Below are 14025 nucleotides of genomic sequence, written 5' to 3' on the forward strand. Positions count from 1 at the left end.
ATAAATATACTAGTCGACCGGCGGCGTAGCATACGCCTCTAATTTGCAGGACCGGCCTTAGGCCACTGCAAACTATGCGATCGCAGTGGGCCCCGCACTTTCATAGGACCCTCACTTTAATAGGACCCGCGCTAATTCTAGGTGTATAAATTACTAAATTAAACTATATTATAACTTAAAACAGATTTCCCGCACCCTCCTGTCGATTTACCAGGAGCTTATGGAAATCTCCCGAAATTACAAAATATAAGAAAATGTCCTTAAAATATACGGAAAAATATAGACGAAAATTGTCATTTTGGGGTGTCATTCAATATGGAAAACGCCAATCCTACGTGCGATAAATAAAAACGGCATTATGAATTAGCCATAATTGTGTAATCTGGTGAAAGAAGCTTCTAGCGCCTCAAACTAATGAAGAATTACTTGAGCTCATCAATTCTCAAAGATAGATTGAAACATTTGGTAATTCTTGCTATTGAGCGTGATCTATGTATGAAACATAATTATTATGATATACTGTATGACTTTGCTACAAAAAGGTTCGTAAATAATTCTGTACGTAGAAAAAGAATGAATAAAATGCATAGACGAATTTATTTTCTAATACAAACTCTTAAGTTTCACTTATTATCCGCTTCCCTACCCAAACTTGGCCCCGTAAAATCCGTTTCGCATAGGGCCCCACAATTGATAAGTCCGGCCCTACTATTTAGTGACGGGTGAATACAGAGTAGTTAACATGTTCACCCCCCTCTTTTTTTTTCGCCTTTAAAGTTACGTGGGGTAAGTCTAGTCCGACTTGCAGAAATAAAAGAACGATCCTTCCATTACTTCTAGATGTCCAAACTGTTGAGCTTTGAAAAGAATCATATATAATATATAGATACTTTAAAATATTTAACAAAGATAACATAAGGAAAGGACTGTACAGTTACAGCCATATATCTCAATAATGTAAGATCTATTTCCCTTTTCAATATTAAACAAAATTAATGAATAACTACTATTTTATTAACTAATTGGTTATTTTTTTTATTCATTCATGTTTTATGAGAAATAATGTTTAATTGTACAAAGTTTCAACTTGATCCGAGAATGGGAAGTGGGAGAAATATTGTGTACAAGATTTGAACCAAACTGACGGACCGAGTTGATAAACGTGTAAAAATGTGTATTTGTCACATACATATAAAATAAAAGGCTACTTAAGCTATTATCTACTTAATTTCAAACTATTTAATCATTGACAGATAAGATGTAGGCCTACGTTGAATCTCTTTGTATAAATAAAAAAAAAGAATGCACACTCGAGAAAACCAATACTTATATCTTAAACAAAAAGATACATAAAAAAAAGGTTTTAACAAATAACAATTGCACCGCAGTAGTATGTAGAACTAAACCAACTATATTTATTTTCGTGACCTAACAGAAGATAAATAATTTATTAAATGTAAAACAGGAATGTGAAAAACAATCAGTGGCTATTGAACTAGTTTAAGGTTATTTAACCTTGGTTAGGCCAATAATAGAATATGCATCCTCTGTTTGGGACCCCTAAACTCAAGAAAACATTAAGATACATGAACAGACACAAAATAGAGCATTGAGATTCATAACAAATAAATATTCACATTTGACTAGAGTAAGACCTTTAGTAAAATCACTAAATTTAGAAAGCCTTCAGGAGAGAAGACTTAAAAGTAAAATAGAAAATTATACATAAAACACTAAACCATAATCTTCAAATACAAAAACAAAATCTAATGAAATACTGCAGAAAGACACAAGGATTCCCCTTTCCATATGATAGGACAAATTTGTACAAATTATTATTATTATTATTATAGCTTTTCATGCTTATAGCATGCTCAGAGCGTTTTTGGTCCAATCTCATTTTTGGACCAGTGGGGGGGGGGGTATATCTAGGAGTTATTTTTCCGTGCTGCCTTTAGGCGCTCAGTAAACACAACTCTGCCCGAGTTGGGTGTCGAACCTCGAACCTCGAGCCCCCTTCTTGGCCAAGCCCAGTTCAAGCGCACTTGGCCTCTCGACCACGATCCATCTTCCCTAGTTCTATTAGAGCATGGAATGGGTTGCCTGAGCCAGCCAGGAAAACCAGTGACTTGGCAGGATTTAAGCCATTGGTTAACATGTATGACTAGATACATGACGCGTAGGACGTAATCATCTTCTTTTTTGAAGTAATATAAGACAAGAAGATAAGATTTTGAAGTATCAATAATATTTAAGAGCAATGTTGGCATTATAAACAATATTTCCATCATTTTATTTTTCCACATTAACTGCGATAAACTCCATTCGAAAACATTTTTGGCAATGCTACAAAAGAAAAACTCATAGAATAAACTCGTATTCTTTGACCTAACTAACGATGCGAATCATGAACTGAAACTTCTAGATTTAATATTCATACATGCTGCAGTATATGTTCCGCCACTACTTCAGACGAGCTCTTGTGGGATATTATAAGACACCGAAGCCACACATAAGCTTTACAAGTAAGAGACCAGAACAGTTATTATGTCACTGGCCTACATCAATGGTAAGTTCAGACATTGAAGCATTGTTGTTATAAGCTGTATTGAATGTAGAGATGTATATCTAACAAGAATTAACCATATCACTGAGCAGTATGTCAATCATTAACTGGTTTTAAGTGAGGTCATTGTGAAGCTTATTGTTACTTATTAACATAACAACAAAATAAAAGAAAATAGCGCTGAGATTAACGATTATCAGAGATGATCACCTTAAGTGATAAGGTTAAATTATAAAATTTTCGATAATCGAGGTGGCTTTATTTTTCATCCTTGTATTTTTTTTAGCGATTTTGTTTGGAATATAGCAAATTAAATATTGGTTTACAAAATTTTTTTAGCGACGGAAAATGATTTTAAAAAATCTTCCTTTATCCCACCGTTATTAAGAAAAATAAAGATAAGTTTAATGGGAAATTACAAGCCCTGACCTTCATGTCAATTTCAATGAGTATTGAGGTGTATACCATCGTTTCTAGAGTAACGGACCTTTATAATATAAGATTAGATAGTTTTATTTTACAAAGCATATATTGACTCAGTCTGTCTATACACGTTAGTTCTTGTACACCCAATCTCGGATAAGGCTGAAATTTTGCAATTATTTCTTTTACCTGACAACACAAGAATCAATAAATATTTCACTAATTAGTTAATTACAAATTGATAATTAATTATTGTGTTTGGTATCTTAAACAATGGAAAGAAATCGTACTTGACAGATGTGGTGGTATAAGTTGAATTAGTCCTTTTATGGAATTTGAGCCCTGAGTGAATTATTTTTAATATGTATAAAAACGATCATGTAAACATTCACTAGGATACACTATTCTTCTCTTCCTTTTCAAACAGGTCCAGACACGAGACAGGATCATAGCATATTCAGAATGCTAAAACCTAAACCAAAACAATCGATACAAATTTTTCATCGATAAGATTTATAATTACATGACTGATCCAAATTAGTTGATACAATTACACTAAATATAAGCTTTCGTTTTTTTTAAAATATTTTTCTCATGTTTGTCTTCTTATTCTACTGCTCTGGAGTGTCTTTAAAAATCAAGTGATTTTTACTAAAGGTGTTACTATAATCAAATATGAATATTCATTCATTATAAATCATGACTCTCTTTTGCGTCCGCTCCAGTTTCTTTATGTTTTCTTAAGTTGAGGGTCCTAAACAAAAGGATGCAAATTCTAATTGTCACAGGGAGTTCTTGAGGTGCCATAATGTCACAGTGTGATTTTATTTGTTAATATGTGAATATTGACTTGAGGTTACTATGGTATAGTGTTGATCAGACAATTCAATTTTAGTACTTGGTTTATTGAGGACTCTTAACTCTGATCTTTATTAAACACACAAACTCTGATCTTTATTAAACACTTAAAGAACATCCTGTAACGCCTGAGATTCATACATAGACTCTAAATATTTTGATAAATTCAAATGATGAAGATTCTTTAATTAAAATACAAAAACTTTAATTCAGGAACTAGGAATCACTCACAATATATATATGTACAAATGAAATGGTGCATCTTCTTCTATGCTCGTAATAAAATAGATTCAAACAAATGTATTAATTTTACAACTCCACTTTTATCTACAAGTTTTAGTATATAACCTTCTCTTATGAAATCCTGTCTACAACTGACGCCTAGCGTAGCTAATACAATTTCACGCAAACAACGCTTTCAATGACGTCATTACACTTTGTTTTTGAACCTTCTAGAAAAAAGGCGGATCTAGTTGCTAAGATTACTTCCGGCTGATCAGCTTGTCTGCTACTTGACACTAATATAGGCCTAACAAAGATTTAATAGAATTTCAGCTTTATCTTCTTGTTTGATCTGTAAGAATTTTTTTTAATAAACCCCAATGTTTTTAAAAACGAATTTCGCCAATTTTAGAATTCTGTGATAATTATTTATTTATTATATATCATTATATATATATCATTATATATATATATATATATATATATATATATATATATATATATATATATATATATATATATACATCTCTCATTAAGTAGCATTTATTCCCATTATTTCGAATCAAACAAAATCATTAATCACAAACAATGAATTACCAAATTGTTTAATTATTTTTTGATTGATTCATGTCTTGTCAGGTTCAATGAATAATTGTGCAATGTTTAAACTTGATCCGAGAATCGGAAATGGGAGAAAAAACATGTTACAAACATTTAACCAAACAGACAGACAAACAGACAGACAGACAAGATGAGTTGATATAAGCTTTGTAATTTTAGCGGCCCCCAAAAGGAGAAAAGACGCTATTAGTATTGTGTAGTTTAAGTTAGGGTTAGAGTCTGTCTGTCCGTCCGTCCGTCCGTCCGGTTTAGATCTCGTAAACTAGAAAAGATATTGAAAATCCGACATCATGACATTTTAGACCATTTAAAGTTCTAATGCAACGGCTACTTTTTTTTCTAAAAGCTAAAAATTTAATTTTTAAAATTAACTATTGAATAATTTTGTTTCATTAAAAAAACACCATTTTTACAACTATTCACTATTAATAGTAACAAACACAGGAGGCGATTTAGTAAGGGAAATGGCTATTTACCATATTTTAAAATATTTATGCAAACGGTTTTAGTTTTTTTTTTTTTACAAATGTATTGCTAAGTTAGTTAAGTTCTGTCATACAAACTATCCCATTTACGAAAAAATGTATCCTGTTTTTTTTTAAAGAGAAAAAAATCTATTTAATATGCATATAAGTGGGACATAATTTAAAACAACAAATAATAAGTAGTTTTTCATATTATCGCGTGAACAGCAGTGCATGGATATTAATATAAAACCAAAGTTGTTTTTTTTTTCTTAAGACTTTGAATAAGAGATTGAACCTTTACAAAACAATTACATCAAGTAGATAATCATTATATGATATCAGTTAAGCCAGATTTATATCTAGCTTCACTTACATTTTCACCTATCCCTTGGGCTGCTGGACCGTTGGGGCACCACGCAGGATCTGTCAACCTTTTTTCTTAATTCTTCACTGTCATTTGCCTTTGATAGAATTTCATTCTGATATTCTTTCTAAAAATATTGAAACCTGCCATTTTACCTGCCTGGGTGGACCACTTCGGGAGCCGATTTTGAGTTTGTGTTTCCACACAAACTGTTTTTGTAACCTTGTTTATTTTTTATTTGCTTCTCTTAACAATTGAGATTTATCTGGCTGGAAAGTTCCGATTCGATACCTACATTTGTACAACAGCTTTTCAAGTTAAAGTGCCAGCAGAATGTGAGATATCTTGAAAACAATCTGTTTTACTGTTATATTAAACAAAAAAAATGTTTAACGAAATAGGAAAACAAAAATGTTTAGTAAGAAAAACAAACACATTTGGACTTCGTGACGGAGAAATCAGTTGACATGCTTGCACGATACGTCAAAACATTTTAGCACATTTTGGTAACATGTAATCAAGCATATTAAGTCGTCATGTTAGCACTTACAATTGACGTGTAAGTTAACGTGTAAGCACATAAAGTTAACATTCTATCATCACAACATTCATAAATTTGTTTGCTAACGTATTTAACTGAATATAAAGTTCTAAATGACAGTGAGAGTGTGGACAGGAGGACAAAACTTTAAATGTATCAGCTAAAAATGATATAAATATATACAGCTGAAAATACAAATACAAAATACATTTTTTTTTAAATTTTCAGAGTTACAATGATTGAGGCAATTCTTTCATATTTTGAGATTTCTGCCATTCTGGCTGCTGTTCTGTTACTTTTGGTGACTTTCTACATCAGGTCACGTCAACCTAAAAATTTACCACCATCACCTGGTGCAGCTCTTCCTCTTATTGGACACTTGCATCTGCTGGGGAAAAATCCTCGGAGAAAGTTCAAGCAATGGGCACAAGAATATGGAGATGTCTTTACACTTCAAATGGGTCCACAGAGAACTATTTTTGTGAACACACTGGAAGCTATGAAAGAAGCTTTCATCAAGAAAGCCGACTTTTTCTCAGACAGATCCCAGAATAGTATTGTTTCACACCATGCCTCTAATGTTTTCAATGGCATCATTTCCAGTTCTGGGTCCAACTGGAAAGCCCAGAGAACCACGTCCCTAGCCATTCTCAGAAACTTCGGTATGGGCAAAAATATGTTGGCTGAAAAAATCTTAGAAGAAGTTTCTTTCTACACCAAAGAGCTGACCAAGACAAAAGGAAAACCATGTGATATTCATAACCTGACCAATATGAGTATATCTAATGTGATAAGCTCCATCATATTTGGGAAACGTTTTGAGTTCAATGATCCAAAATTTATAAAGCAAATAGAAATGTTCAATGACCTGGTGAAGTTAAGCACGGGAGTTTTAGTCTTTTTCCCTAGTTTATATTATCTACCTTTCGATTTGTTTAAGGGCAAAAAGCTGGTACAGTTATATTTTGCAATGCGCGACTTTACAGATGAGATGATTAATGAAGTAAAAAATCGAAATGATTCTGGAAATCTAGACAATTACATTGTCGCTTACATTGAGGAAATGGAGAAAGAAAAACAATCTGGACAGCACTATTTGGACGAATTAAATTTGGCTCGCAACATTGACAATTTATTTGTAGCTGGCACAGAAACTACAAGCACAACAATAATGTGGTGCCTGTTATATATGTTGCACTATCCTGAAGTTCAACAGAAAGTTTATAAAGAAATAGTTGAACAGATTGGAACAGAACGTCCACCGAACATAACAGACAAAAGCAACTTGAAATACTTGACAGCTGTGATCATGGAAGTTCAAAGAAAGGCCAGCATTGTGCCTTTAAGTGTTCCACATCTTTGTAACAAAGACACAACACTTGCTGGTTACAACATTCCAAAAGGCACCATCGTAATGCCCAATCTAGACGCCATTCATTCAAGTAAAGAAATCTGGGGAGATCCTGAAAATTTTCGTCCTGAAAGATTTCTGGATGACAAAGGAAACATAATCAAGAGGGAAGAACTCATGCCTTTCTCTATTGGCAGACGTATTTGTCTGGGAGAATCATTGGCTAAAATGGAGTTGTTCTTATATCTGTCCACTTTATTTCAGAAGTTTGAATTTCTTCCAGCATCTCCGGATAACGTTCCACCACTACAAGATACTTGGGGCTTAGTTGCCGCCCCTGAACATTTTGAAATAAGATGTGTAGAAAGAGAAAATTAAACTAGAAATGTTATTAAAACTTTCAAACCTTCAATAGATAAGAAAAGGATTTCCTCCATGCTTAGTTTATGTACACTGGGAAACGTTCCCTCTATTTGAAAATGTGCACTATACGTAAAATGCGTTTTGACTTTTCTTTATACTCTGATAAACATGTGTATACTTCCCATTCCACGAACTTATCATCATGGACAAATATTACAATAAAAATAAAACAATGGTAAATAAAAGTTTTGTTGTTCTAGTCTTTTGTTAATCTCAAAGGTATTTTCATTCCACGGTTGTCAATAACAGCAGAAAAGTTGCTTTCAACAAAATATTTTTTTCAGAATAAAATGAAGACGTGTATATTATCCAAAATGATATGGATACAAATCTACGAATTTCAAGAATTGTTAAATAAAAAAGGGCCATAAATGTAAATAGTTTCATTTCAACAGTATCACTTAGATTGATTCATACTATCTTTGTACTATCTATGTATTTTGTTGTAACCCTGTCTTGCACCAGTGCTTGTGGTGCATACGAGCGCACTATTGAAACAGAACAGAAAGACGCTAGGATAGAGGAAAAGAACATGTATCAAAAGATTGTGGAGAGTCTGAATTGTTGGAAACTAAAGAGCCGTCTTTTGTGTTTCCTGAATTCTGTAGTGGGACCTGGAGCGAAGCGGGGAAGGTTGTCGTTGGTCCGTATTCCGGTTGCTGTTGAAAGGACTAATATAATTAGTAAAAAGATTCTTTGAATGCAGAAGGCTGTTATGTGGTTGTCCTGTTGAATAAACACATTTATTTACTTCAGAACTTCGTTGAGTTGCCTGCCTTAGATTTACAACAGTATGTATGTTCTGACGAATCTGACACTTAATGAGCAAGCTCAAGAAGAATTGCAAAGACTAAGTGTAGGTCATTTGTGGGAGTTTGTGAAATTACTACCCAAATTCAATCCACTCCTGAGAGAAAATTTGCTCCGAACCATAGACTATATATAAATGGACTGCTAACACTAAGGTAACTAAGCATAAGTCCCGTTCACCGAGGCGTCCTTGGTTGCATGACAAATTGACTTCCGGTAGATTTTTTTAATATTTAAAGAAACCATTCCCGAAGATTTTTACCACTACTTTTACAGCAAATCATGAATGGAAACTTAATTGTCATAGAAGATGTTACAGATGTAAGTGTGCACAAACCAATTTGTGACTTAGATCTATAAGTGTAAACCTTATAACTGATTTTCTTAGCCAACATAGACTAATTAGCCAAGCCTGTATTTCGTGTATTTTCTTGTTTACGACATTAATCGAATTGTAATGCCAGTTTGGATTTACAATTTATACATATCTCGTATGGTGAATGAACATATGCCAAAATAAGTCTTTTTTTTTTTTTAGCTAAAAAGTGGAGATTCTTTAAAGACCGAATCAGAAACCCCATTAGTAACGAACAGTGCTGAGAATTACTCCCTTATAGCACGAAAGAGGAAGCGGGCAGTGAGTTGTAAAGTCGCCTATCCCCGTACAAGGACAGGCCTCTTGCCGCACATAGACCAGTATTCTCTTTCTCAATTCCTTGTCCCGGTCGTCCCCCATGCAGAGCTCAGCATTCATAAAGAATGTGCTCTATTGTCTCGTCGTCCTCGACGCATTTGCGGCACCGTGTGTCGTAGTTTTCCTTCCACCATCCAAAGTACGCACCCGACTCGGAACTGGGCTAGGACTGCCAAATATTTCTTCGCCCAATTCTTCTTCTTCTTTCTTCTTCTTCTAGCCAGCTTTATTGCTGCTGAGCTGTGAGCTCTTTTGCAGACTGTGCCAAGGAAAAAAAGTGTGCTGTTTTCTTCAGCTGTTCAGCACTGCCGTACAGGGTGTTGGTTATGTTGGGCTGTAGTGGAAGTAGGGTCTGCCTAAGGTGGATTAGGGAGGGGCATTCAAAGAGGATATGGTTTACGGTTTCAAAGGGGTGGGCGCAATGTCTGCAAAGGGGTAGTTGTGTGGAGTTTATTTTGTTCAGGTGGTAATTTAATAGTGGCATGTGTCCTGTTCTTAGTTGGAAGATTGTAGATTGTTCTTTGCGGGGGAGGAAGTTAATACTGTCCAGTTTGTTAGGCGTAGTCATTTCTCTGTACGTGGCTCTGCCTGTGTTTCCCGATGCCCATTGGTTGAGCCACTCCTCTTTGTGATTGTTGACTAACATTGACCTTAGGGTGAGGTAGTTAACAGGTCTGTCTGGTTGTTCCATAGATGAACCTGCCTTTGATAGCTTATCTGCCTTTTCATTTCCCATGATGCCAATGTGTCCAGGGATTCACTGTAGTGTAATATTGATATTTAATTTTGATATCATCTGGTGGATTATCACAATGAGTGTTGTCAACTCTCTTGGGCTGTTTGAGGTGCTGCTGTTAAGTGCTTGCAGAGTAGATTGGGAGTCTGTAAAGACAACAATATCTGATGGTGGTTGCACTCCTTCATATAATTTGTTTTTTGTTTTTCTTCGCCCAATAAAATTATAGAATCAATAGAAAGTAATTGTGCACATAAACATGTAGACTTTCATACAAATACATGTAGTGACCTATGGCTATAAACGTTATCTTCAAGTACGACCGTACACACTACTATATAGTTTCTTTGTTTTATTAATAAACAAGTTAAAACACTATTCATGTAAATGTCACATTCAAAATTGGTAAAATCAGAATTTGTTTTTATTAAAATCTGGCTATAGTGCTGTTAACAAAATTATGACTAATAATATTTTGAACGTCAAAACCGTCAAGTTGCTAGATATAGATTCATCATCATTTTTGTGTGTCTGATAAACCCAGAGAATCAAGATCATGAAGATGTCTATATCTGTATTTTATATAGAATCTATCTCTAGACTATACATAGAATAAATCTCAATTCTAGATCTAGATAATAATATACCTAGATGATCAGCTTCATCATAGTTAGGCTTTGGCTTTAGCCTAGCCTACTTTAACTTTAGGGCTAGGGGCTTTACTCCTTTAGCGTGAAAGTTTGTTCATGGCTAATCTTTAAAATTAATCTGACTTCCTGACTTGTTAAATTCGTCTTAAGTCTTAGCCTTAGCTTCTTCATTTGTGTATCACGAATGGAAGTGCTTGGCTCTAAGATCATTTTTTTAAAGATCTACTTTATCTTTACTAACTCTACTTTATATCTATATTTTATATAATAATAATAGACCTAGAGTCAAGTCCTAGACTCTTATAACTTAGACTAAATTAGACTATCTATATCTATGATCTACATCTAGAATCTGTATCTACTATCTAGGTCTATTCTTACACTGATTATACATATACAGATTTAATGTTTCTGGTGAGCAATACTATTGTACAGCCATTACCAATTAGCCTACTCGTACTAGATCTGGCTCTATTGATCACTACTCATATCTTGCCTAGATATAAAAAACTACTAGTTTGGACTAGACATTCTAATTGGTTCTATTTTCTTTTTTTGATTGTTCTCACAATTCCAGTAGGCTGAGTAGGTACCAAATAGTGCTATTATTCACTGTAGATCTAGATCTTAACTTTTAAGTACCAAAGAAGTACACTAAGGGTGTTGAATGGTACTCAAAGTGCTCTAATTGCTACTGTTCAATGTGTTCAATGTGTGGATTCAAGTATTTACCCAGATACTGTCACAATATGTTCATTGTTTTCAAAAGAGTTTGCACCCAGTGCCAGAAGCTGTATAAATACATTTAACAGTAAGTATTTAATTAAATCATAATTTATTTTTAAACGGTATTTAAGTCTATTTTTATGTAAGAATCCATGTGCTATTTTATTTAAAGCTAATTTTCTAGGTGAATATTTACACAATATTGTTGTTATGTTGTAAATAAAACATTATATTCCCCTCAGCATGTGCAGTGTATTTTTAAAGTGATAATTGGCTCATGCAGGCCAATACCACTCTTTTTTTATCTAAGGTGTTTTCCTACAAATTATACTTTCTTGCATAAGAATTAAACATATAGTGCAACAATTGTCAATTAGAAGTACAGATTTTCCAGTTATCTTGGTGGAAAAGGATGTCAGATGAGTTGAGAAAATGCTTAAAGAAAGTCTTTACTTTACTTTACATAATTATTTGAACTAAGTCACTATAAATTTTTAGATATTTTTAAAATTTAATAATATTTTTATTATTGCTCACATTAAAAGCAATTGATCTTTTTTTTTCGGCAGATGTATATTTCAAGAAGAAATTAATCTTTCTTATCCCTAAGAGTTTATCAATAGGATGGATGCCACAAAACTTACTTGCTTTGTCAGAAACTCTTCCTACGAAACTTCCAGTAAGTAAAAAAAAAATTAAAGTTTCCCTTTCAGACCTTGTGGTCTATAGGGCAGATGATGTAAAGATAATCTGTTTCTGTGGACTACGGTTAACGAGGATGTCATGTGGCCTGCACAATGACCAACCACCTTTACTTTCCCCTTCTAATGTCAGGTACCCATTAGAGTTTGGTGGACTCAGACTCAAATTAACCCTGTCCTCACCATGATTAGAACCCTGGTTCGGAAGCCGAGCGTTTTACAGCTCAGCCACCGCGCCTCCTTCCAGTAAATAGGGCAGCTTAAAATTTAATATTTTAATCTTAGTGCAAAAAGAATAAAAGCAGTCTTCAAATTTTCCCTTTAAATTTGCAAAGATATGTTCATATTTTAATGTATGCAGTAAAAAAATTGTTTCAAACACTCAGTACAATATTCAATGACGCTTTTTATTTGGGTTACATCAGCATGCTTGTGCAGAAAATTTCCTAAAGTTATTTTTAAATCTGTTCCCTTCACTTTAAAATGCATTTAATGATTCATTAAATTTTCATATTACTGAATAAAATGTTACAGATTAAATATTTTTATTATTATACTATTTTTTTTTGTAATACATTTGCAACTATTTTTGTTTCATAATATGTTCCCATAAAACTTCTAATATACTTTACTTTTTAAAGAATTGTCTTCCCAGGCATGCTACCCTGCCTCATAGTGGTGCCCGGGTGGAAACGATCGTAGGAGGAAACGATTAGGCTAAAGGGTAGCAAAACAAGACTCCCTTGGGGGTGCGAGAGCATCCTCATTGCACTGTGCGGAGTTGCAAAAAAGCTCCCACAACCTTGTCACAATCCAGGCGCTGTTCCTCAAGGGGCAGTTACATAATAAATGACGTGACCGCACGGTTAGCCTGGTATAGAAAAGAAAATGGTGGTGGTCTTAGTAGATCTATACGCTGCCTCTTGCTGTGAGTCTGACCCACCCATCAGACAGAACAATGTACACTGTTCTCATGCAGGCCAGTGAGAGGGAACTCTTGTTCACTTTTTCTGGCCTAGAGTTCCAAGAGCCGAAGGCTCTACTCTACCTGACAGTTGAAGAAAAAGAAGAAAGAACTGTTTTGTTAGAATTTTTCAGAATTGATTTTATCCGTAAAGGACTTAACATATGGAAGTTTGGTACTATATGAAACTAAGATTGAATTGGTGACTTGTTATGAATTTAATGTATATGAATTTAATGTATGTTGTTTATATTCCATCAACAGACCTAGAGTTTGTCCAATGCCTGTGATCCTCTGAGTTGAAGGAGAATGTGCTCCATAATACCTACTAGTACCTTGCTGATAGCTGGAAGTTCATGAATATTATGTTGTCCTTGATTTGATGATTTTGAAAACTACCATTTCTGATGACTTGAGCATTATTTCTATAATTCGAAAAAAAAACTCTTCAGAAAATATTGTCTTTATAATATTAAGAAATTGAAGATAATATTGTTCTCTTTAATATTAATATTTTAGCAAAGTTATTTGAAAATAATCTTAAACATATTTTGTTCATTGTATAATATACATTTAATAAATAGTTGTCCAACTTGGAAAAATTGATACTCAATTATTAAACATTTTGTTGTTTTTTTTTTAACTGTGAATGTAAGCTGAGTCAAGTTAACTAGCACACTAAAAAGATTTAAAAAACAATACTGTATGCTTTAACTAACATGAGACTTAGAGCTTATTGACTTATTAAAATATTAGCTGTAGTATCTCAAAATTCATGACCAGCTGAGAAAAAAAGAAAAGAAATTCAAACTAGTTTAGACATGTTATAAATATATATATTTGCTTATAAAAATGTAAGACTACTTTTTGTTACAACAATGGACAGCATCTTTAAAGCTGATTTCAAT

General features: G+C 33.6%; 1 protein-coding gene and 1 long non-coding RNA gene across 2 annotated transcripts; both read left to right on the forward strand.

The window, feature by feature from the left end:
- Nucleotides 1-2447: 2447 nt before the first annotated feature.
- Nucleotides 2448-8104, forward strand: LOC106075284 (cytochrome P450 2J1-like). Its single transcript, XM_056008086.1, has 2 exons — nt 2448-2569; nt 6291-8104. Exon 2 carries the CDS (start codon nt 6298-6300, stop codon nt 7789-7791), a length of 1494 nt encoding a protein of 497 aa, XP_055864061.1. The 5' UTR covers nt 2448-2569; nt 6291-6297; the 3' UTR covers nt 7792-8104.
- Nucleotides 8105-10667: 2563 nt separating this feature from the next.
- Nucleotides 10668-13652, forward strand: LOC106075286 (uncharacterized). Its single transcript, XR_001219085.2, has 3 exons — nt 10668-11537; nt 12022-12131; nt 13382-13652. It is a non-coding gene; the product is annotated as an uncharacterized LOC106075286 (long non-coding RNA).
- The last annotated feature ends 373 nt before the right edge of the window (nt 13653-14025 follow it).

The sequence above is a fragment of the Biomphalaria glabrata genome, chromosome 13, assembly GCF_947242115.1.
Source record: "Biomphalaria glabrata chromosome 13, xgBioGlab47.1, whole genome shotgun sequence".
NCBI classification, from domain to species: Eukaryota; Metazoa; Mollusca; class Gastropoda; family Planorbidae; genus Biomphalaria; species Biomphalaria glabrata.

Excerpts from the sequence above, each read along its gene's own strand:
- LOC106075284 (XM_056008086.1), top strand. The coding sequence starts at position 6,298 with ATGATTGAGGCAATTCTTTCATATTTTGAGATTTCTGCCATTCTGGCT.